Source organism: Gasterosteus aculeatus, chromosome 10 (assembly GCF_964276395.1).
Source record: "Gasterosteus aculeatus chromosome 10, fGasAcu3.hap1.1, whole genome shotgun sequence".
Lineage (NCBI taxonomy): Eukaryota > Metazoa > Chordata > Actinopteri > Perciformes > Gasterosteidae > Gasterosteus > Gasterosteus aculeatus.
In genome coordinates, this window is record NC_135697.1 from 10,402,270 (window position 1) to 10,427,636 (window position 25,367).

At 47.1% G+C, this 25,367-nt stretch overlaps 2 protein-coding genes across 2 annotated transcripts in view; both read left to right on the top strand.

Moving 5' to 3' along the window:
- clasp2 (cytoplasmic linker associated protein 2) overlaps positions 1-19,108 on the top strand; it is a 40,947-nt gene extending 21,839 nt beyond the window's left edge. The window contains 27 exon segments of the mRNA XM_078081652.1: positions 15-182; positions 1,102-1,142; positions 1,519-1,671; positions 2,244-2,267; positions 3,496-3,597; positions 3,757-3,783; positions 5,929-6,102; positions 6,359-6,403; positions 7,426-7,533; positions 7,864-7,926; positions 8,470-8,576; positions 8,722-8,745; positions 8,918-9,073; positions 9,318-9,409; positions 9,501-9,564; positions 11,067-11,230; positions 11,609-11,687; positions 13,458-13,601; positions 13,766-13,909; positions 13,997-14,103; positions 14,618-14,759; positions 15,793-15,988; positions 16,094-16,287; positions 16,388-16,516; positions 17,054-17,260; positions 17,421-17,537; positions 17,686-19,108. Coding sequence (XP_077937778.1) covers positions 15-182; positions 1,102-1,142; positions 1,519-1,671; positions 2,244-2,267; positions 3,496-3,597; positions 3,757-3,783; positions 5,929-6,102; positions 6,359-6,403; positions 7,426-7,533; positions 7,864-7,926; positions 8,470-8,576; positions 8,722-8,745; positions 8,918-9,073; positions 9,318-9,409; positions 9,501-9,564; positions 11,067-11,230; positions 11,609-11,687; positions 13,458-13,601; positions 13,766-13,909; positions 13,997-14,103; positions 14,618-14,759; positions 15,793-15,988; positions 16,094-16,287; positions 16,388-16,516; positions 17,054-17,260; positions 17,421-17,537; positions 17,686-17,763 — 3,049 coding nt within the window. The 3' untranslated portion in view covers positions 17,764-19,108.
- A 1,547-nt stretch (positions 19,109-20,655) lies between these two features.
- The window catches only part of ubp1 (upstream binding protein 1), a gene marked incomplete in the record, with an annotated part of 10,190 nt that continues 5,478 nt past the window's right edge, over positions 20,656-25,367 (top strand). Inside the window, 2 exon segments of the mRNA XM_078081653.1 lie at positions 20,656-21,617; positions 23,495-23,646. Coding sequence (XP_077937779.1) covers positions 21,502-21,617; positions 23,495-23,646 — 268 coding nt within the window.

A 25,367-nucleotide genomic window follows, 5' to 3' on the forward strand; every position in this document is an offset into this window, starting at 1 on the left:
TCTGCCCCTCTCAGGGCCTATTGGGGCCTGAGGAACCACTTCCCAGTGGAGGCAGACGCTCTCTACAACTCCTTGGAGCCGTCGTACCAGAAAACCCTTCAGTCCTGCCTGAAGAGCTCCGGCAGCGTGGCCTCTCTTCCCCAGAGTGACCGCTCCTCGTCCTCCTCTCAAGAGAGCCTCAAGTAATCAACGCTCGGCTATAATATGACCTCAGTAGTCCAGGTTTTACTTGCGACTGCCTCTGACTATTGAAAATGAGCATTGATGTAATTTGGGCCAGAGACAGTTTAAGAAATGTTTCTATTTCGATCTACTGCGGCTCATTCAAATCTCCTCAAATATTTTCCCTTTTCTCCTCCGGTCGCTCATATTGTCAACCTTTCTGCTGCATGCATCAGGCAGAAAATCAAATTCTACGGCGGAGAAAAATTCCCAGTAACTTCATCCACCATTGTCCAAGCTTTGCAGAAGTTGGACAAAGAATTTCTGAATCGGTTATTTTGCCTTTGTCATTTTAATGCCAAAACAAGTTGAGTTTAGATACAAACTAAAAAAAGACTTGCTTTCCCACCAAATGAAATGTATTTATAGTGAAATGTTCTCATTGTGGGACTTGAGTTTGAAGTCTGATTGACATTTACAGAATAATGTTCTATCTTGAGTTTTCTTTACAAGATAAATCCTGTTAAATAATGATATAGTCATCTGGATTATTGATTAGAACAATCCAATCTGTGTGGAGCACAGTGTGTCAGGGGACACACAGGAAAACTTGCACAGCTGACCTCTGTTAGGCACACCGTTAATAACCAAATATTGTTAAACTGCTGCCGTGCAGATTGATTACTTTAATGTGAAAGAAAAACATCAATACTTAGTTGAATTACGTCACATATTCCGAAACACCCAGTTTGGCTTTGCAAACTCCTACTTGCGTTGTGTATTTATTGCAGTCAAAAGCAAATTATATTACTTATTATATAATATTTATACTGTACCTCATAACTGAGCCGTGAGAAAAAGAAAAGGATGTGTGAGCCACGGTGGTTTTTAGTGTGTGTGTCGCTGTGGACTGACCTCCTTTCCTCTCCCCTCGGTCAGTCGGCCCCTGACTTCTAAATGGTCAGCAGCTCCGGGGCGAGGTGAGTCACACACACTCAGTAACACACACACACACACGCACACACACAGCGTGCAACCTCTCTCCAATACGTACAACCTCATGCTCACTTGCTCCTGTGGAAACATACCCACACACACACTGTGGCAAACAGCAGCTCCCACAGAGCCGTCTCCCATCATTCCCATTCTGCCCGTGTCCGTACAGCAACATCCTGTCACGTTGTTTTTATGTTTCGACACACCTGTACGCACACACTCGCGCGTAAATGTGTCTGGCTGTTTGTGTACTTCTGTACAGTGTTTGATATCGTGTGCTGCCTGCATGTGTCTGTGATGTATCTATACCCTCATCACCTCCCATCCCTCCTCCTCCTCCTCCTCCACCTGTCCTATCAGTCCCCGCGGGTTCAAAGGGCGTGACGTCGTCGGTCTCGCTGCAGCGATCCCGTAGCGACGTGGACGTTAACGCGGCGGCAGTCGCTAAGCACCGGCAAGTCGGACAGACCAGGGCAACGGGGCGCCTGCCCCCCGGCTCCTGCTCCTCACTGGGTAAGGGTCCGGGCAGTCTGGTCAGACATGACTCAAGAGTCTGAGGAGTCGCTCTCAAATCAGCTCAGATGCGGTGCTTCCAAAGCTTCCGAGTTATCCTCCCTCCACAGAGGGATCGGATAGACACACTCACACGCTCCAGTGCTCGGACCGGCCTCTCCTCTCCTCCCCTCTCCTGCTGCCTCCTCATTGCCCGTTGATGTGTCCCGTACACGTGTTGCCGTGCACATTGTCTGTGTGCATGTTCTGTCGGTGAATACCGTCCTCTCCTGTTTCGACGTTGACCACTGCATCTGCTCCCTTTTGACCAGATGCTCTGTAACTAATACAGACTGTGCTCCTCTCTTATCTTCTCTTCCCTCTTTTCCTGTCTTTCATTCTGAATACTTTGTCATTATTCTGTGTCTCATCTTACTTTCTGTTTTGAACGTCATTTGACCCTTTTCCGTCTTCCTTTTGTGTCTCTTTACTTTCAATGGTCATTTGTATCAATCCTTTGTTTTTTTTTGTTTCCATTTGTTTCTTGCCTTTCCTCCCCCTCTCTCCTCCTGTCTCTCTCTCTGCTACTAAAGATGATGCCTCTGATAAAACGGATGGTAAGATCATCTCACTCTGCTTCACCAGCAACAAGCTACTCATACTTTTCTTTAATTTCCTCTTCTTTTCCCTCACTTGATTATAGTCCAACAAATCGCATCAGCTTTTGTTGCAGTGTGTGGCCACAGCGCCCCCTGCTGTCAAACGTACATTCAACCCTCATTTGTCTCACCTGCCTTCTCATCGCATCATGAATCCAATTAATTACACATCTCAGCTCATCTTCTGCTTTGCTCTAGTTTAATCTTGTTACTTACAGAAAAAATCTGACCAACGCTTCTATTAAACTTTAACATTTGGTTATTGAGGCTTTATTGGGATATCGTTCTATGATTTAGAGATTAGAAATTAGTTCAGGAAAAAAAATTATTCAGAACCGCAGAGTAATGTGCAAAGTACAGGAAGAACACTATGTATTTAATGTTTACGAAAAATAAATGCAGAAATTTACAGTATGAAAGCGTATGAAATGTGCAGGTGAAGTGTACATTTTACAACCTGCTCCTTCTTTGTCTGTCTGTAGGAACCAGGTCAGACAATGGTAAGATTGCAGTTAGGTGTGTGTGTGTGTGTGTGTGTGTGTGTTTAGGGATGTTCTAGTCGGGAAAGCGAACATTTTGTTGAGGTGTATTGACATCTACAATTCTTATAGCGCCTCCCTCATTTTAAAACTTCACACATTGAAATGTCCTGTCACACATCCAGGATTGATAGAGCTGAATAAGATGTATTTTGATAGAATAGTTTCACAAAAACATAAATTGCAGCTTTAAGTGGATGGTATTCATGAACTGCAGAAGAAGTTGTTGCACATTTTACCAATTTTCTTTAAAGCTTTTATTTGGATGAGATGACTACTGTAAAAAAAAAATGCTGCCGTTAATATTGACATTCATTACTAAATTGATCAAAACCAGTATTCTACAGTCTCAAATCTGCCCTAACCGTTCTGAGATAGAGTGGCGAGTGATATCTTGCTGATCCACTGAAGCATCCCTGTCGTGTGCATGTTGTGTGACTGAGTGTTTAGTTTAGGATCCGACGCACCATCTGCAGCTTCCGCCACCGGTGGCTTTTCCTTAGCTGTCGTCCGTCTTAAGTTCTGGGCTTCAGCTGCAACTAGATGTGACTAGATGTGTAGGAGGTGTCGCACTGGGGTTGTGTGTTTTTTTAAATTTTTATTATGTGTGCATATTCAAACAGTCTTTTTCCCTCCGCGTCATACAGGTCGTGTACGCACTAAGCAGCCCTTGTCCGCTGCCAGCACCATGTCCAGCCAGGTGGACTCGCGAGGGCGGAGCCGCGCCAAGATGGTGTCCCAGTCCCAACGTATGTACCCCGTCCCACCGACACACTGCATGACCTGAAGCCAGCTGTGACCGGAACGATCAGAGTCCACGTGTTTGTAGTGACTTAGGCTCTCGCTGCAGACTTATTTGTTGCCCTCACGGTGACAATAAGCTCTTTAAAATGTTTTTGTGCCTTCAGGTTCCGACGAGTCCGATTGCACACCAGGTATTCTGTTTGAGTCGGAGTGTGTGAAGAGGAGTGTGTGTTTCTATGTGTGTTTTTCTGTGCATGCTGTGTCTCATCACTGAGTATGGTGGGGTGGACACTTTGTTTCCTCTGGCTGTCATGTTGGTTATTAGAAATCCTTCAACAGACATGAAGGAACACAATCCACTGGGCTCCACTGGACATTTAGAGAGCGGATTGAAGGAGGTTGACTGAGGGTTCAAAGCCGAAATCTCAATTCTAGATAATGTCGCTGCAGAAACTCGCTCGTGGTCATCGGCTCCGTCTCCGTGCGGCGGTGATGGAAACGTGACATCTGGTTGGAGACGCTCTGCCTCTTCCGTTGTGATGCTTTATCTTTATACACGTTTAGGTAGATAAATAATACACAAAACCAATAAGAATTTGGGCAAATATGATATTGTTTTAAAAATATGCATAACAGTTTATACGTTACCACTACTACGACTACAGTGAAAACACACTTCCTTAAACCTTGACAGAAAAAATATATACTCATCAAACAATCTTGATTAATCTTTCCACTTTTCAAGCAAACATCTGGTTTGAAGAGCGACAGAATAAGTCAAATATATGGGAAAGGACTTTTTCCTTCTTTACTCTCCCGGTTATCCGGCATTTCTTGTGCATAAAAAAACAACCCTGCTGACACTCGATGCCGTTGATGGGAAACGTTTATCTCAATCAGACGAGACGGCAGCTGATTGGAGGCGTCCTGCCTGTGTGTGATAGTCTGTGCACATCCATCCAGCGTATTTTCCTTTGAGGCATTTCCTTTTCCTCATTGTGGACGGTCTTGATACTTGTTTGATACATAAACCAGCTGTCCCAACATGCATTGCTTTTCCCAGGCTGTCACCTGCAGCTCGTTCAGTGTGTGTTTGAGTGTTTTCTTTCAGTCTTAAATAAGTTGAGAGCTTCAGCTTTGCCTTCATTCTTGATGTGGGACACCAGGATGCGCTCCCATCGTTCTCTGTGTTCTAACTCCCATGACGCTTTATTTGCGCTAATACCCATAATTCATCTGGTTTAATCTGCTTCCCCCCCACCCCCCTCCTCCTCTCTACCAATGGGCTTAATGGCTCAGGATCTCAGTCTGCTACCCCCGTCGGTGGTAAGATTCCGCTTCTTTTAAAAATCTTTACTGCCCTTCCTCTGTTGCCCCGACTTCCCCCTCCTCCACATGCACCCAGAGCTGCCCCCCCCCTGTGACACGCTGGGATTGCCGGTCACAGACTGTTAACGTGGCTGTTCTATGATCATGCTAAGCACGCTGCCTTGGAAGCGTCGGCCTCCTGACCTCTAATGTGCACCTACGATGTCGTCTGAAGATCAAGAGGCCAGTCTTTTAATGGCTTAAAAAAAGATCTCACCCAACTGGAATTCAGTTTCCCCAAAAACAATTTTAAGATCCCAAATGAATAAATCTGATCCTTATTTGGTTTCCATTTCATCAGTATTTTATATAAAATTGGCAATTATAGAACAAACTGTTAACTACTAAATGTCTTATCAGCTACTGTAGATCTGTTACGTCACGTGGTAATCGAGATAATAGAACAAACTCTATTTAGCAAATAGCGATTAGATGTTTATTTAGCTCTGTGTCCCTGGATACTAGTACATAGAATCCTTTATTTACGTGTTGAGTTTGTGTGTGTGTGTGTGTGTGTCAGTCAGAGAATCTGATCCGCGTGCTCATTTTCATCCGTTAAGAGCTCCGCTCCGTGTGCTGAAGCTTGTTCCCCAAAAGCCTGATTCACACACTTCACGCTCAGCGCCGCGGAGCAGCTTCTCTTCCGTGGTTTAGTCCTCAGGTCGAGAGCAGACACCGTAGAATCAGACGCACCGTGAGCTTTAATGACGTGGGGACGTCAAATGTTATGTCAGTAGAGCTGTCTGTAAATCATAATTTTGTTGAAATATCACTTTTATAATTCAAATTGAATGCATTTTATTTTTCGTGTAATGTGTATACATATTTGGATATGACAGATTCATTTATTTTATTTCCCTCTCGGTTTGGTTTTCAACTCGCCGAGCCCCACCGGACCTCGTTCCAACATCTTAGTTACATTCCTGTCATGTTTTGTCCCCTTCTGTCCCTCTGCGTCCCCCCTGAAGCTGGCAGTCGCAGTGGCTCCCCGGGTCGCGTTCTGACAAGCACGGCCCTGAGCACCCTGAGCTCGGGGGCCCACCGCGTGCTGGCCGGGTCCACTGGGGACAAAAACCGACGCAGCCGTATCCCCCGCAGCCAGGGCTGCTCCAGGGACTCGTCACCCACCCGCCTGTCCGTTGGTAAGCAAACAGTTACTGTTGGTGTCCGTTTGATAATTGTTTTTTTCTGCATCTGCTTTTGCACAACAGCTCAGATGTGATGGTTTGGTTACACGGGGAAAAAAAACAAAAAAACGCAGCTTTTTGACACTTAGCTGCCCGTAGGAACAGCGCGCACGTAATCGTCCGTGTGTCCTTGGATCTCAACTCTTTTCTCTGCCCTCCTGCTCCCTCCCTGTCCTCTTATCTTTCCGTCCCTGGTGCTTCTGTCCTGTAGCTCCTTCCAGCATTAGTTCCATCTACAACGGTGCAAGCAGAGGAGGTAAGGCTCCGACCTCGACCAGACCACCCAACTGTCCATCTCCTAACCTGAAGATTCTCATCATCCCCTTAAACCCATCCCTCATTCTTTATCTCCATCCGTCACTACAAATCTCCCGATCCCAGTCCCTCCGTCGGGACTCTCATAGCCAACCTCGCTAACCTGCCTCTGATTCTATGGCTGTGCTGTTTTGGTGATGGGTGCTCATGATCAGCAGGTCCTTCCCGTCTTCACTAACCTGTTGTCAGTGAGTGAAAGACGAGCCTTCCGGCGGGACCAGCCGTGCTGCATTAGGGCTTTGTAACCCGCCCCCCTAGCAGGCTGTGATTAACCCTGATTGGCTGGGTTCATGCTGCTGCTGACCAACGGGAAAGTCGATTGTGATAAAAGTGGATGAAAAAGCAGATCCTCCCCTCGATCCCCTTTGATTCATCTCAAATCACTCCCTTTTCTGTCCTGTGTGTTTTGTGTGTGCGATCTGCGAGTGCATGGGGGTCGTCACACTTTGTTTGTTCCACTTTGAATGTGAGTGCAGCAGTCCGGTGCTTCTGTCAGGTGCATCTCAACTGGAACTGAGACGACTGGTAAATCATCACTAAGATGAATCTGCAACCGTCTACAAACCCAGTTCACCGTTTAAGCTGTGCACCGGCCAACTGTGGCCAAAGTTCTAAAAATTAAGCCCGAATGTAATACGTGGCTGTTGGAGCTAAAACAATTGCAAGACAATACCAAACAGGAAGTGGCTTCAAATCAGTTGAGATGCTCCCCGAGAGCCAGTTGCTCGTGTGCTCTCGTTTCTCTCAGTTTTTCACGTTTGCCTGTTCTGTCTCTTATTCGTGTCTTTATGTACCGTCCCCTCTCTCCCTTTGTCACTGTTCACGTTTGTCTTTCTTCTTTTTCTTTTTGTCGTCTTCTTCACGTCCCTTTTCTTCCCTCCGCTGCTCTTTTCCTGCCCCCCTCCTCCCTCCCCCCCCCACCCCTTATCTTTCCCCCTGCTGCGGTAACCGGGGCGACATTAGCCCGCGGCAGTCGTATCCCTCGGCCCAGTATGAGTCAGGGCTGCAGCAGAGAGGCCAGCAGGGAGAGCAGCCGCGACACGAGCCCTGTTCGCTCCTTCACGCCCCTCGGTGAGTAGCCGGTTGTAGACAGATACCCCCCCCCCCCCCCCCCCCCCGGAGGTAGTTTAACTCTGAGTGAACTCTGTACACAAAGCTAGCTCAGAGACAAACAAACGTAGGCCTTTTATTGACACCCAGCGTCTGATTTCCACTAAATCCCAACAAGTTTAGGGATTTTAGTCAGAAAAACAATCACGTTTTCAGCCTTTCTTTCCACTCTCACACTTCGATCAGTGTCAGGCTTGAGTGTGTGTTTCTGTCCTGTGTATGTGTGTGTGTATCTGTGCGCGCGGGTGCGAGTGTTAAACTCTGTATGTGTGTTTTTAATCTTGGTTGCAGCGACGCGGAGCTACTCTCGCTCCACCGGAGCTCTCCACACACCCGATGTGTTTGGTGCAGCAGGTGAAGGCTGAGTACATTGATTTCTCCGTACCTCACCCACCCGCCCACGTCGCCTTAACTTATGTTCGCTCACCTGTTTTTTTCTTTGGTTCTCGTTGGTGCCAAGCATCTTCTCCTATATTATTTATGTTGTTTTTCCTTCCTTGTCCATCAGCTTGTTATTGTTGTTTTTTAATTCTACTCCAGGATGTCGACCCTTCCAGTGGAATCGCATGTTTCCGCCCGTTAAGTTGCCAGATGACGGCCGGTTTTACCATTTTGTTTTTCTTTATTCAGCTCCGCCCCTTTCCTGCAAGTCCAACACGTTCCTCAGTGTTTTCTGTCAATCATACTTTCTCCCCCAGCAGCACCTGCTAAGTCAACCTAACAAGTCATCACATCAACTTACAGGGCTGACTCATGGGAAATGTAGTGTGTGTGTGTGTGTGTGTGTGTGTGTGTGTGTATTCTGAGAGTCGGTGGTGTGGAGAATGGCGGTGGCGAGGGAGTCTAGTCTAACGTTTGTCCCCTTTGTCCTCTTTCCATGCGTCCCGCTCTCTGCAGGGTCGGGTTTTGGCATCAGCCAGTCGAGTCGTCTCTCGTCTTCAGTCAGTGCCATGAGGGTCCTCAACCCGGGCTCCGACGTAGAAGAGGCTCTCGCAGATGCTCTGGTATGGAAACGCGCGCTGCACACGACAAATGATAAAGTTCTCACACTCCAGTAAGCTGTCACTATGTGCAGCCTGAATCTCCTGGAGTGTGTTTGTGTGTGTGTGTTAACTAACCCCTGGTTCTACCTCTGTTTAACGCGGTCAGCTGTTGGGAGATATCCGGTCCAAGGTCAGCTTCTTCTCCTGCCTCTTACGCGTGTGTTTGTGTGTGTGTTTGGCCGTGTTTGTGCTGTGTAAAGCTGGCGTGTGAGTGCGTGTTTATCTACCTGTGCCTGGTATCACTGCGTCTCCCCGTTCAGCTTCATTTCATCTCCTCTGGATTTCTGTCCTCCACCCCGCAGAAGAAGCCCGCACGGCGGCGGTACGAAAACTACGGCATGTACTCCGACGACGACGCCAACAGCGACGCGTCCAGCGCGTGTTCGGAGAGGTCGTACAGCTCCAGGAACGGAGGAGCCATCCCCACCTACATGAGGCAGACGGAGGACGTAGCTGAGGTCGGCGCCGTCATTAAGCAACAAAGCATCAAAAATACACTCAGATTTACACATTATAAATCCATACAATACATATTTAACTTTATATTGTGCATAGAAGTACTCTGAAGATGTTAAGCCCTGCATTTGCTCATCCTGGCACAGATTAATAAGATTAATTAATAAGTTTTGAGGCCGGGATAATAGCGCCACATCCTCTGTGGCCCTACGTCACGTCTTGACGGGTCTCTGTGGTTTTTGCCAGGTGCTGAATCGTTGTGCCAGTGCCAACTGGTCTGAGAGGAAGGAGGGGCTTCTGGGCCTGCAGGCGCTGCTGAAGAACCAACGCACCCTCAGGTGAGCCGCAGAGCGGGCCGCTGCGTTTTATTACAGTAAATCCGATGTGGATGTAGTTCTGACCGCGTCTGCGTTTGTCTTTGATCGGCAGTCGGGTGGAGTTGAAGAGGCTTTGTGAGATCTTCACCAGGATGTTCGCGGACCCTCACAGTAAGGTATGAGTCCACACGGCGCAAGTATGAGGCGCACAGCGCGTACTCTGTGACGTCATCACGCCAAATACATTCACCATTCACCCACTTTTATTATACTTTGTTTCCAAATATTTTGTTTATCACCACCAAACCTTCACTGTACCGGATTCTGCCAAGACAAACACATCTATTTGTTATCACACACACATGCACACGTTTCAACATAATAATAATAAATAATAATAATGCGTGTAGATAAAGACAAGATAAACAGCTCAAACTATATCCTCAGCTCTACACTCGCATGGATATGCGGTAACACTTGAACATGATCACGGGCATGCAGAGTGTGCGATGCACTGTTTTTCTAACGGCATGCCCACGCCTGAGTTTGCGTGTGACCTCACACCTCTCCGCCCTGCCGCGGGATTGCTCCGTCACTGCGGGTCCGATCCGCTGGCCGCGCTCACTGCTCTCTATTTGCCCTCCCTCGCTGCAATCTGTAGTGACAACACTGAGGCCGCACGCACAACACTTCGCCGCACTTGAATATCAACGCACATTCGGCGCTGCCCGCTCCCCTCGCTGGAATTAACCAGCTGCGTTTCGTCCCCTCTTAACATCGCCACTTCCTGAGCGCCGTGTGGCCTCCCGCATATCGTGAGGTGTGCGAGCTCCTCCCTTCGCCTCCGTCCTCGTTTTTTTTTCTTTTTGACGTTTGACGATTTGATGAATTTCAGCGAGATTCCGGCAGAGTGTACGGCACGGCAGAATCCGGTATAAGCTCAGCCTCCTTCAAGGTACTGCATCTCACCCTGGATCCCTCTCCTGCCTCCATCTGTCTGTCCCACACCATCCTCACGTCTCCTCTCATTTTCCCTGTTTTTCCAACGTCCGTCTCTCTCTCTCTCTCTGTTCTTTTCCTTATTGATTCGACTCATTTCCATTTTTGCAAATGTTGGATTGAAGGTGGAGGTTTATGGCGTATGCAGGTTCCTGCAGGTATTCTTTGTCAGGATGCTAACAGATGTGTGTCTCTCTCTCTCCCACATGCCACCTCACTCTGGAACTCTCTGTAGAGAGTAAGTTTGGTCCACCAGTGTCACTGTACTCACACTTTGTGTATCTGGATGAAAGTCTCACTCACTAACCAGCCTCACATAAAGTGGCTCGCAACTCCGCTGGCATGTTAACATGGCGACAACGCACGTCAGATTTTTATTAAGTGATTAACCGTCTCGTTTTGGTCATTTTCTAATATTATTCACAATTTGGGTGATTTGAGTTTAACCGGTGATTGGGAATGAGAAAGCGCTGCTGCATTAGTGAGTGAATAACCACTAACGTGGCGAGGTGAATGAACGCCACCTTCGTGGTACTTCAGCGTAACCTTCCTGTACCCTGTAATGATGCAGGACTACTCAAATGCATGCACGCACAAAATATGAAGTTTGTGAGGGTTTCTCAAACTGTGTGTGTGTGTGTGTGTGTGTGTGTGTGTGTGTGTGTGTGTGTGTGTGTAGGTTTTCAGTATGTTCCTGGAGACACTGGTTGATTTCATCCTGGTCCATAAGGAGGATCTGCAGGACTGGTTGTTCGTCCTACTCACACAGCTGCTGAAGAAGATGGGGGCTGACCTGCTGGGCTCTGTACAGGCCAAAGTTCAGAGAGCCCTGGATGTCACCCGGTGGGTGACACACTATCACCGTACACACTGACATTAGGACGGAGAGGTTCTCGTCCAACGGGATTACGCAGAACAAAATAATATTTTCCGCTTATGTGTACCATGGTCGTGGTGAATACTAATTTCTGATTGGCTCCAAAGTGTCCGTTAACCTGTGAAAACGGACACTATTTAGTTCTGTTTGCTGATGTAAGTCTCTGGCTACAAAGTAATCTCCATATTGGAATATCTCCATATGGGAATATCTTGGTAATGACCATGCTGGAGGCGCGCTAATCGTTTAACATACTGCCAACTTAAGTTGACTGTTTCATTTGGTGTTAACAAAGTAATTTATTCGTAAACTCACGAGATGTTTTTATTTTCTCCCTCTGACAGAGAATCTTTCCCCAATGACCTCCAGTTTACTATTCTCATGAGGTTTACTGTGGACCAGACACAGACGCCCAACCTCAAGGTAAGCGGTGTGTGTGTGTGTGTGTGTGTGTGTGTGTGTGTGTGTGTGTGTGAAAACGTAAGGATTGCGCAACCATGGTAACTGCTGTACCAATGTGACCTCACCAAATCCGTGAATGCCGGGCTGTGATTGGACAGCGATGGGCCGAGCTTCTCCACTGGCTTTTTGCTCCTGCTACAACCTTTCCTCCTCCGACGTCCTTCTGCTCGCAACAAATCCGTTCACCTGGCCCCTCACTACTTACCTTCAACTCACGCTTTGCCTCGCTCTCCTCACTCCTCTGTCGCTCTCTACTTCCTTCCATTCTAGACACTGTATTTTTTATCCCCCAACGCTTTTTACCCTCCCCTGCCTTCCAACTAGTTTAGGCCACTAAATGTATTCACAGCGTCACAAGTTAAACCCCCCTTTACAGAAATGTACAGTTTCTCTATATGACTAACACGCTGCTCATTTGACTGGCAAAATGTCACGGCTGTCATTGAAGGAATCGCTTCCTGTTGTTTTTTATTATTACTGTCGGCTGTTGTTTTTTCAGTCATTATTCCATTCAGTAAGAATAAATGGCCCCTTGAACCTGAGGAAACTCCTGATAGTCATAAAACATTGTTCTCACAGACCTGAAGGCGGGTGGGGTCAATATGACGATACATGCTGTCAAACTGTAGAAACATGTCAATTACAGGATTTTGGCAAAAGTGTCTTCACTGGATCGGATCCGCTTGTTTTATCTACAGGCAGTTTTTGTAATTGAATTTTTAGAAAAACATTTTAGCGTCATTGGGTGCTGCCCAAGGGGACTTCATGATCATGTGATGTCCTTTCTTTCAAGCGTACGCTTATTCTAATGATCTTAAAACAATATTGAGCATCTTATTCATGTTACAAACTGTTGCATGAAGCGTCATCAACATCTTTATCGATTAACGAGGCATCACAGCTCGGCTGCCATTATGTGGCCTGAACAGTCACTTTATATGATGCAGTTTTTCAGACCAGTATTTAAAATTTAAATAACACCCAAGCCTACTTTCCAAACTTTGTACTTTCTTCTTCCTCTCCTCCCTTCCTTCCCTTGAGCCCTCCGTCCTCTCTTCTCCTCTCCCCACCCTCCCTTGTACTCGTCTTCCTCTCTTTCTCCGTTGATTGATGCGGTGATTCTCCTCCTTCTCCCTGAAGCCCGTGCGGAGCTCGTGTTGCGGGCGAGGCGGGGGAGGGTCCGGGGTAAAATTGTTCCCCCTCAGAGCGCGGCGCCACGCCTGCTCTCTAGACGAGCAGGCCGCAGCCTGGAGCCAGTCCTCTCAGGTCAGTGCGCTCCGGGGGGAGCAATCATATGGTGCGCGCAAGGCTGCTAAGTGATTGGCAGGACGGTTCTGGTCCTTGCGGTGCATATGGAAAGAGACGGAAGAGGATCAGGACGGTAGTCGGTTGTTGAGGCGTTTCGGAGCAATGAATGTTTGCTTTTATTGGTTGTTTTTTGTCATCTATTTCTTTGTTTATTTGTTGTTGTTTTTACCGGAGTTTGCTCCTCTCTCTCTGATTTGTCAGATTGTGCATCTTTTTGCAGGTCTGAAAATCAAACAATCGGCTGCGGTTGTACACGTTGCCTGTGAACATTGGTGGTCACTTTTTTGTGCGTCTGTTTGTGTGCGTTCCTAGTTTCCTCATTACTCGATTTGTGTTTTTGCAGGTGAATAGTGGCGGTTCGGTGTCTGTGTTACCAGCCGACTTAGAAATGAGCTGTTGCATTTGCACATTTTTGTCTTTCAGGTGAAGGTGGCCATTTTGAAGTACATCGACACGCTGGCGTTACAGATGGAAGCGCCAGACTTTGTGAATTCCAGCGAGACTCGGCTCGCCATCTCCCGCATCATCACCTGGACGACTGAACCCAAAAGTTCTGACGTCAGAAAGGTGCAGACGCACAAAGCAGCGCCAGCTCAAAGCGCTGTTCCCCGCGTTGATTGTCACAACGTTGCAACAGATATACCACACTGTTTGCTTGCGCACAAACACAGGATAAGCCAACGCCAAGTCTTTCTGACGGAGGGGGGGGGTTGTATTTTTGTGTGCTGCAGGCGGCCCAGTTGGTGTTAATCTCACTGTTCCAGCTCAACACTCCCGAGTTCACCATGCTGCTGGCAGCGCTGCCCAAAGCCTTCCAGGACGGAGCCACCAAGCTGCTTCAAAACCACCTGAAGAACACCGGCAACGTCGCACAGGTAACGAAGGGAGCGCGGTTGTGAATCATTACGCAGCGGCATTAACAGCCCGGTCCTCTCCAACTACACTCTCCGTCGCTTCCTCAGGCACCAATGGGAAGCCCTCTGACTCGCCACACCCCGCGGTCTCCAGCCAGCTGGTCCAGCCCCGTCACATCCCCCACCAACACTTCCCAAAACACCCCTTCGCCGAGGTAACGCTCACTCACGCTTGTCTGACAATAATTGACTCATTGTGGCGAACGCGGGACAATATGTACACAGAGGATGGGAGTAAAGTCTACAGATGTGCGTGTAGGTTAAACCAGGTCGCTCACAGTGTGGCTCAGCGGCCCAAAGTCATAGATCACAGCACAATTATGAGGGCCCAAAGAAATATAGATAGCAATACTTTGTTGTTTTATGTTTTTTTTAAAGGCAGTCATTCAATTTTAAATACAATGCCTTTGTCTCTTTTTGGCAATCGAAGTGCAGGGAGTTGGAGAGAGAGTCTGCAACCTTAACTTTACAAAAGTTTGAAATATAAACTTATCTGCTGCCTGTTTTTGTCCTTGTGGTAATATGAGATTTTATCATACCATTGAAATATTTTTCTCCCATATGGTCACATTTATGTCAAGGAGCACATGTAACACAACATGAAGTACAGTTTGAAAACTCCCTTCAGCCCTGGTTTCAGTGTCTTCCTTTGTGCGTCTCCGTGTGTAGTGCATTCGACTACGACACAGAGAACATGAACTCGGAGGACATCTACAGCTCACTGAAGGGCGTCACGGATGCCATCCAGAACTTCAGTGTCCGTAGCCAAGAGGACATGAACGAGCCGCTGCAACGGCGGGAGGGAGAGGAGGTGAGTGCAGCAGGCCGACGGACATCACAATGCGTCCGGACTTGACTCGGAGCCACTAGAGCTGTGCTGTTGTAAATACCTTTTCTTTCTGTAATTCTTGGCGACCAAATCAAATTTTTTACGATGTTGACAAGACTTGCGGTGCGCGCACACACGCACAGAGATAGCTGCATTAGCTGTATGTGACCCTGAAATGTGATCACTTCCACCACTCCCCCTGCAGTGTGGGAACTTACACATACATTAGGTGTTTATGAGACCGATGGCCATGAACTTGATCCTCTACAGCCACTGATAAAAAACATGTGTATCGTCTGTTACGATCCCAGTGGCTGAAAAAACACACCGTAACTTCCCAACAATAAGCCTTTAATATTAGTGCCGAGTTACTTTTCTTCGTTCTAAAATGTATGACTGCAGGCGTCACGTGAGCTGTTTCGACATTCCCCTTTAAGGTACATGGTGTACTCTCGTAGATGTAACACACCCCCGTGCATGTGAAATCTAACCAGCCCACATGTCCTCACCCTGGCAAGCATGCACACCTGGTTTGTTGAACAGATACTGGTATTAAGTGGTTTGTGTGTAAATATACACAGAAATAAGAGCACCGTAACCCTCCTGACGCCAGGTCTCACTGGGTGATCCATCCTGAGTACGTCTTCTCGGGTCAGCCCACTGTGGTGTTTCTTTGTCTTTTTAGGATGCGTTTACACCCAACTGTCGTCTGCTTGGTTTCGTCCAGTTTGAAAGCTTTCTCTTTAACTCTGCTGCAGACTGAGCAACTGGACCGAGGCTATGAAGCGGGGTCACTGCCTGATTCCGTTTGTGTTGCCGTGAAAGCAAAGCAGACAAACCCATAGCAGACATAAATCCCTGCTGCCAATATCTGTTCTTATGACATCATCCAAGCAATTTGAATGTAGTGATTCATCTGATAAAATGCTTTTTTTTTTTACCTTTTTACCAAAGCAAACAATTTTTTGACTTCTGTGACAATGATGAAGGATGTTAATACTTATGACCTCTGCAGGGCGACAGCGGGACAGACGGCAAAGTGTCCGACTTTGTGGACGGAGGCCGAATGGCCCTGGACAACAAGACGTCGCTTCTCAACACCCCCTTGCTGTCCTCCAGCCCCCGAGGGGCCCGCGACCACTTCTCGGATTCTCCCTTCAAGCACAGCCGCATAGACACCAGAATGGACGACTCTGAGCACCTCACAGATGGTACACAACACAAATACACAAGCAACGCAGCCACACCGCAAGAACAAAAGCACCACCGTAGTCGCCCCGTGTTTTTTTGTTTCATCGCCCCTTGCCTCTCCACAGACAGCAGCCTGGACCAATCAGAGCTGGTGGCCGAGCTGCTGAAAGAGCTGTCCAATCACAACGAGCGCATCGAGGAGAGGAAGGCGGCGCTGTGCGACTTGCTGAAGCTGATTCGTGAGAACACTCTGCAGGTGTGGGACGAGCATTTCAAGACCATCCTGCTTCTCCTGATGGAAACGATGGGTGACAGAGAGGTACGCACGCCGGCCTCCTTTCCTGTGATGGCGCCGCAAATGGAGCAACTGCTACTTCTTTCCTCATGAAATGTCATCCTCGTGATTTCCCCCCCCCCAGCATGTGATCCGGACGCTGGCTCTGCGGGTGCTGAGGGAGATTCTCTGCAAGCAGCCCTGGAGGTTCAAAAACTACGCAGAGCTCACCATCATGAAGGCCCTGGAGGCTCACAAAGACCCCCATAAGGAGGTGCGCTTATTTTGTTCATCATGAGGACTAGAGAGCGGGAGGAGATGGTGCAATAGATATTCTTTATGAATGATCAAAGAATGGGTCCTCATTTCACTGAAAAAAAAAAACAAATAAGGTGCCAGAATACGGGAGGGAGACCTCCCAAATGAAGCTTATTTGATATTGGCTATATTGTATTTTACCATTAAATGTCTCATTATTGCTATACAGTGTTCAAAGTACAACTAATCTATCTTTTAACGCCTCTCCAGTCTGACCTGGAGCATGCAGCCGATGCCGAGGCCACGAGAACATAACGTTTTGCTTGCTGTTCAAGAGTCAAAATCTCTCAGTTCATTACAAATACATTTTTCCGCCAATTGTTGAAAGACAGTGATCCGGTGCTTTTAGTGCATTCGAGGTAGACAGATGCGGTATTGCTCCTTTACTGTTGAATTATGCTTTTCATATCCAACTAGCAGTTTTTCTTATTTTTGTGAATATATTCAGCCACTGATGCACTTTGTGTGTGTGTGTGTGTGCGCCCGCCTGCAGGTGATTCGAGCAGCAGAGGAGACGGCGGCCATGTTGGCATTGTCCATCAGTCCGGACCAGTGTGTCAAGGTGTTGTGTCCCATCATCCAGTCAGCCGACTACCCCATCAACCTGGCTGCCATCAAGATGCAGACCAAAGTAGTGGAGAGGGTCCCCCGCGAGGGCCTGATGAGCCTCTTGCCTGAGATAGTGCCAGGACTCATACAGGTAGCACACACGCAGAAGTATGATAGCGGGCGCATTGTTTATTAAAAAAACAAATGCACCTCCTGTCCTCAAACACCACCCACACATTCATACATGAGCACACACCTTTGTTTTGAAAAAAGTGTGCCGCAGGTTTGTAATGTTGTACCTGGTCTAACAGGGCTACGACAACTCTGAGAGCAGTGTAAGGAAAGCCTGCGTGTTCTGCTTGGTGGCCATTTATGCAGTGATCGGAGAGGACCTCAAACCGCACCTCAACCAACTCTCCAGCAGCAAGGTAACCAGATCTATACAGCTATTCTATTGAAACTAATATATGAAGGAGATTTTTAGCCAACAGGCTTGCGATCCAAATGTTCACCATGTGTGAACACACACTTAAACACTTTTTCACATCCATCCTTTGTCTGTTTCTCCATCCCCAGCTCAAGCTGTTGAATCTGTACATCAAGCGCGCCCAGTCTGGCTCGAGCGGCGCTGAACCTCCGCCTGAGGGCCTATAGGAGACGCTGCACACTCCCGCGGAACTGCCACGCTGCGCGCCGAACACAAACATTGGTTCATGAACTCTCACCCACACAGACCAAGAACAAAACAGACACCCGAAAACTGCTTACAACCGCACGTGCACCGCACTCTGGCCAGCAGAATGAAACACACACACAGATACACGCAATCCCAAACTACAGGATGGGGGTTGTGGTGCAGAAAGAAAGAGTGTTGTAGTTCTTGCCACCATCGCTGAACCCTGAAATATAAACCGATAACACGCATCCAGTCACACCCAGGTTCGTCACTAATCACTCAAGAATGAAGATATGAAATGTCCGTCCTCTGTCCCGAACACTACAGTATCCCCTCTGAATAACATCCTGATGTGGACAGGAAGTGCGTCCGCATGGTTTTCATTTTGAACGGGGTCAGGTTCTTGGAAAGAAGCAGAGACAAACGAATGGTGCCGTCTTGTGTCTTTCTGGAAAAGTGAGTAACTGGGGCCAGGTAGAGAGGAATGTAAATTTACAGTGTGTCATAGTTTTGATTTATTTTACGTGATGCGGTTTTACTGCAGCGGAAATAAATGTCTGGAGGTTTTTCCCCTCTCTCACATACACACACACACATAGACACACACTTTCTGTCTTTAAAAAAAGGTGCTGATTAGCCGTTCAGAGCGGGTCCCGCCTGCTCAGGGTGAAGACAGCGTGGGGGTCCACAAAGCACAGGAGGTGTTTTGTGGTTTGCTATGCATGAGACTAACTTTAACAGAAAAAATAAGCAGTTTTTATTGGAGTTTGATCGACAGTCATGGTGTGACTGAGGTTTTAAATCAATGTGAACAATGTCCGCCCCTTTCAGATAAATTCATGGTGTCCTCCGTTCCTCCCGGCTCATCTTGGGTCACTCCACTTTCGGGCAACACGGGGGAGGAAAATGAGTGCGTGCTGCTCACTACATGAAGTATGACAGGACATGACTTATTACCACATAGTGGATATGTATCTATATATGATATTAAAATAAAATATCCATTAACTGTCATTTAGGAGAGTTCCCCAGGGTAGTGCGGACCGCACCCATGCCCATCTTTGTTTTTATTTTCTCTCTGTTGCGCTAGCCGTTGTGTGTGTGTGTCTCTCACTTTAATTTTTTTTCTCTGCTGAAAAATTTGTAGAAATGTATTATTTACAGCTCTGAAAACAAATCGTCATGTCACCCCTTTCTCTTCTATTTGTCGTGTCTTTTGTTCCCTCCTCTTCTAGTTCTAGTAACATTCTAGTTTTCACAGTTGTTTCCTCTGTGCATTTACAAAGCTGTGCTTACATTACAATAAAGAACTTGTACAGGTCATGATGAGCCCCGACTCCTCTGGTTTTTGCAGGAGACAATACCTCCGTCTTTGTCCAGAACTTTTGATTTATTTTGGTATTTTCATTATGCCTTTTGTCCAATCCTATTATTTTGTCCATATATTTAAAGAAATTGTTGTGAAGTTCCCATCACAACCTCTTAAACTTGTTCAAATTACTTGTTTTCCCAAGAAAAACTCAAATGTAACTTACTATGGCACAAAAAAAATCTGACTCCAGTTTATAGCATTTTGGTTTGGACATATGTTGTAAATTACATAACACACGTTGAACACTTGTTATGTAATTTACAACACATGGAACCGGTGCTGAATTTCACGTTTGCATCTGTTCTCTGAGCTGTAAACTGAGGAGCTGCTAAAGAGGAGCTGTCACACGTCACAAGCCTGCGATCATCTCCCAACCTACAAAGTCTGCAGTTAATGTGCCGTCCGTCCTCAAAAGTACAGTTTTTAGGATGCTCGTAGCCTACTTGCATTGGCAAGTTATTGGCTGTTATTTCATACTTCTACAATTCAGGGATGAATAACCGCGAGAGTTAGATTCAACACAGAACAGTGCAGAAAGGATGGTGCATGTTATGAAACACCCAACGTATAAAGTATTTATTAACCAGCTTTCCAACTAATTAACTCCCCCCTCGACCGGCTGAAACCGAAAGCGCAGCTTTCACTTTAATGCATAACAATCCAGTAACATAATATATGTAATGATGCAACACTAACATGGGTTCAAGTCTCATTTTACTATCTTTGGTGGTGAATAGTGTGGAACGTCAGACGCAGTCATCATAGTCCCGAGGTGGGTCTCTCCAATTGGGCATAAAATAGGGCAGGAAACCTGTTCGGTTAAAAAAAACAAAAAAAAACTTATAACCACCCACAGACCGCGCGTCACGTCCAGGGTCCGACCGAGTGGATCATTATTGATGATAAGCCAACTCGCCTGAAACCGACGAAATGCAAACTCCTCTCCCACACTGACATGGGACAGACACCAGCTCCTGTCTGGACCTACTCGGATTCCGGCTGAGTTGTGCGCGTTTTTTTGAGTCATATATTATAGTGACAGCTGTTTGTGAGACACGATGTTGTTTTGGCAGCCTTACACTGAAAACTTTAGAGTCCCCGAACCCGGCGTCAGCAGTTACACAAGGTAAGAACCTCACGAACCTACATGTGAAATGTTTACTTAATGACCTTGGTGTTGTCTTAATTATTTGTTGTATTGCCAAAATAGTCAACAAAGTAGATTAACATGCATATAAATTATACGTTTACGTCTGGACCAATAACCCATGGCTGTGTGCGTTCATGGCGTAGGAGGTTTGCGTATATCTACAGTGTCGCTTTCGATGTCTATTTTTTTGTTGCAGTATTAACTTTATAAATGCATGTATTATACTTTCTGGGAGGCGGAGCGAAAGTACAGTCTGACACAATGACGGAAGCTCCGAGGTTTCTGATTGGCTAATCCGCCTGCGCTGGTCACAGACTGCGCCGCTGATTGGCTGACCGCCGCCCTGGCATCCTTCCGGAAAGGCTTGCGGTGGCACTAGCGCTGCAGGCTTCACGGAGCGACCGTCTGTACGCTGAGGGAGCCATGTTGATGCCTGGTTCTGTGTCAACCGCTGCACTTTGGATGGTTAAAGGACTGCGTCTCAAGGCCGGGGAGCCTTATCGGTGATTCCAGCATCGCTATGAGAAGAGAAGAGCGGCTTGGGATGGTACACGCAGCGTCCGAGGAGAGCCTCTCTTAGGTCACGCGATTGATTCATAGCAAGTGGAAGTTGATGCTAGTTAGCCCGATAGCTAGGTAGCAACAGCTGTGCGGGCGCTGAGTGGGATGAGCCGTGTGGGCTAACACAACATCGTATTTTATTTTTCTTGCTTTCCGTCGGGCTAACGTTAGCTGGACTGCCCGAGGACTCGGCTAACAACAACGGGGCCCGATGGGTTCGGCGTAAGCTCGCGTTAAGTTGCCTTCGTAAAGCTAGGCAAGTGCTAGCTAACGTTAGCATGCTGCCAGTCGACTCGCATCTCTAGTCACGACCAACAGTTGTTACCTGAGTGGACCGGTGTCGACCGCTTACCACCGGAGCACCGTGTCGCGTCGTTCAAAAGCACCCCGGCCCCCGAGTGGAGCTATGGCGATACACCCGGACTCAGTGGAAAGCTACCGATTCGCTCGCCCAGCGGCGGCTAACTGGCTAGCAGCGTAACTTTCCTCTTCACGGAGTCTCACGGAAGCTGCGGAGCGCCCCCCCTCCCTCCTCCACACCCCGTACTTACCCGTCGTTAGCCGACAGCCCCCGTTACCCGAAGCAAGCTGGCGGCCCTCCGAGTAGAAGCCGAGGACAAGGAGCTGGGGCCGATGGCCTGGGTGCTGAAGATGGACGACGCCAGCATAGAGTCGGGGCTGGTGCACGACTTTGACGCCAGTCTGTCGGGAATCGGCCAGGAGCTGGGGGCCGGAGCCTACAGCATGAGGTTAGAGTCCGGGGTCAACATGTCAACCCCACTTTCCCTGTACATTAGCGCCCATGCCCATCCCATGAGAGTGCAGCGTCCTCTCTCATGCCTGTGTGTGTGTGTGTGTGTGTGTTTGTGTTTGGTTCCTCTCTGTACTGGGTGAGATGGCCTCTCCTTTGTTTTGGGATTTGGATGGCGATCGTCGCAGGGAGCCACGATCAGGGACAGAGATGAATTCCTCCCAACCTCATCAACGAAAACGACACGTGTTGTACTGTGACAGACGAAAACCTTTTGATGGTTCATGCTGCTGCTTACAGTGTGTGTGTGTGTGTTTTGTCTAAAGGAGACCTAAACTCCTCAGTGGTGTACGGCAACAATATCGTTACATGTGCAACTTGATGGTTCTGATTTTCTTGATTTTTCAGCTTGGTGGAAGCTGCAGAAAAAGTGCTTTTCTTCACTTATTTCTTACTACAGTAATTCTGTGACAGCTGGTGTATTTTTCAGATCAGTGATCCATATTTATCAAAGTACAAAAGCAAATTGTAATACTTAATATAAACTGCATAATGCATTCATGTTAAATAACATTAACCGTTCCCTAAAAACTTTGAGTTTTAACATTTTAATTGGAAATGAGTGTACCTACCAATGTCCTATGAATAAGTAAACAAACCGATCTCAGCAAGCAGGAAATTCTAACTCTTTGACACGAGAGTTGAATGCTCGCCGTGGATTCTTCAACAACTAACGAGTTAATCCCCCGGATCCGCCTCAGAAAAGTGGTCTGTCCAGCTGTGTTTTCAAACTTACTTTCTAACACATTGTGTACAAACCACGGCAGTGAAAGGGGCATCACTATTGACTGTACATGTATGTTATTGGAACACAACGTTATCTCGGGTTGTCACATTCTAATCTGCTGTAGTAGTCACACACAGTCTGTCGCTTTCTCAGAAAGCAAACATGCCACCAGTTTCTGGTCCCTCCGGTTATTCCAACATCTCTCCCTAAAATGTGGGATATGTTGAATCAGTGAAACAGGTTAGTCAGCATTATAAATGATAATGAGCCGGTGGAGGACGGCTACGTTTCGGTCTTCGCTTAATGGTTTATGGAGGACTGTGTTGGCATCGAAGCGGATACGGTTGTAAACCACCTGTTCAGTTACTCACTCTTGGGTGTGTATTCGGTTATGTGAGGTGCTGACATTTAAGCCTACGGGACCTGCATGCATCTTATGCTTGTCTTGGGCTTTTAGAGCAGAATCTTTACAAAAGGTTTTGCATGTAATGGAGGGCCGTGATATGCATTTCTTTGCATGATATGGTCTTTTTTGCACAACCACTGAGATCTCCCCTTCCCCCACACACATACACTCCAGGTCACTGCACCAGGTGACACTCTTGCAGTATTTGTCGGGGTGAGCCGAGGACGGGTCGGTTGTCTAGAGTGGCTGCCAAGTTGTGAGAGATAGTGTGTGTCAGCAGCTCAGGCCGTCTCTGGGTGTTTTTGTTCATCAACCCTGCTGCAGCCTCATGCATATATAACAGGAGAGGCATTTGATCGATGGAGAGCCTTCAGCACACTTCTAAAATATCATAGTCCATTCAATAATAGGTAACGCGTTGTCCCGGGATAAGCGGGCACGAACCAATTTGGTGTAATTCTTTTAGAAATGGCTGCAAAGGGTGACAACTTTTGCTGTTGATGGAGGTTCACATGGATTGTGTTGCCATCGGGGAGGTTTTGAGATTCAACAAAGACTTAATATAAACGGCCATGGATGCTCGGCTGTCTTTCTTTAATGATGTTTTTTCTTTTTGCGCTCCTTTACGGCGTCACACCTGCGCTGACTTTCCGCACGCTTTTCTCTCCTCTGTTCCCCTCAGCGATGTGCTGGCTCTGCCAATCTTCAAGCAGGAGGACTCCAGCCTGCCTCCCGAAAGCGAGACCAAAAACCCTCCATTCCAGTATGTGCTGTGCGCTGCCACCTCGCCTGCTGTCAAGCTGCACGACGAGACGCTCACATACCTGAACCAAGGTGAGACGCACAATACATGTACCCAAGGCAAAGTTTCGGTTTATGGGTGACAAATGGCGATTTACTTTTATTCGTTGTCAGAAAAGGGGATTTTTAGCAAAGGAAGGATCTGGCAACATACTCATTTTAATGAGAGGCAGCAACATGTGTGAACTTATGTCTCTAAATGCTTGACTGCGAGACAATACATCAATTACTGAACCACATTGTTGTGGAATTAGAGGATTTAACTTAATTCATACTCAGAAATGGATTTTGTAATCATGGAATTATAAAAAAATCACCAGTGTGGCAAAAATGCCACTTACGGTCTTTTTGTTTGCTAATGCAAGATATTTTTCAAACTGCGGAGCGGGCTGTGTAAAAGGTGGTCCGGTCATTCATGTCATTGTGTTAGCATGCATGTAGCAGAGATGGGGACTCGAGTTTGAGACTCGGACTCGAGTGCGACTTAATTCGCACACACAGTGACTTGAGACTCGTCCTCAAAAGACTTCAGACTCAACTCTGACTCGAGCTTTGGGACTCGTGAACAATGTTTAATTTTATGAAACATCTGATGAGCTCGGTATAGCAGATCAGATGTTTCCCTCCGATACCTGCCTACGTAACACGTACATTGACATATTTTGCTGGCTGCGGCGCAGCTGGCTGCTGTGGGGCGTGTGTGCACGCGCGGCCAATTTGTTGTCAAAGATGTCGAATGCACCGGCCGCTGCTGTGCCATTCGTTGTGAGCTTTGGGTTCAAAACTTTCCTACAAGACGGCAACAAAAGAACCGCGAAATACAATTTATGCGGTATTACTCACCCTGATAGGTGAGTAAACATGTTTAGCTAAGCAAGCATTGACCATCTACCGTTAGCTTTGCTTCTTGCTTTAGCTACGACCCAACGTTACGGGAACAAATTTTTACGCTCTGCAAGTGAAAAACAAATAGTCATTGCTTATACATTTTGCAATATTTCTTGATACCCAGAGTACCATATTTTTTTCAGTTCATAGCCTTGTGGTATCAGATGGGCTTTGTCGGACATATAATTGTGAGCTAATATCCGTGTGGCAACACTTATTTAACCACAAGAGACCTGAGACTTGACTTGGACTCTAGCTCAGAGACTTGTGAGCATCTCTGCATGTAGCATACTGCTCGTCACATGTGTTCACATGAAAACCGTGGCCGCGTTCCCTTGAGCAAAGCTCAACAACACATATTTCCTTCTTTTAGTGCAAAGAATGTACACAGTACCCCGCCCATGTTGACACAAAATGTTGGTGGGATCAGAAGGTGCGATGATACGTGTTCCACTGTGTGCATGAAAAGAAAACCGATACGAGAAGTGATGTGACCGTTCATTCCGAGAGCTCTCCAATTGTTGTCTTTACTCTGTAACAGACCAAAGTCCCACAGTGTGAAGGGCCCTTTTTGTAAAGCAGCTCATTGGAAACCTAGAGCGTTGTCATCTGCAGCGCTACAATTAAAGAGCTACTAAACGGCTGGCCATGTTCAGACATTGAGTCTTTCATAATCATACATTGTCAAACCATATAATATGCATGAAGACATAAAAAATGGACTACACCTAAATTACACCACAAACTAAAAGAACCGTCCTCCATGAAGATGGGAGGACGGGGTTGGTTTCACTCACCGTGAGTTGTCAGTAGCTCTCATCTTTCCTTGGCCTTTGATTATGTGGGATCTCTCTCTCTCAGGCCAA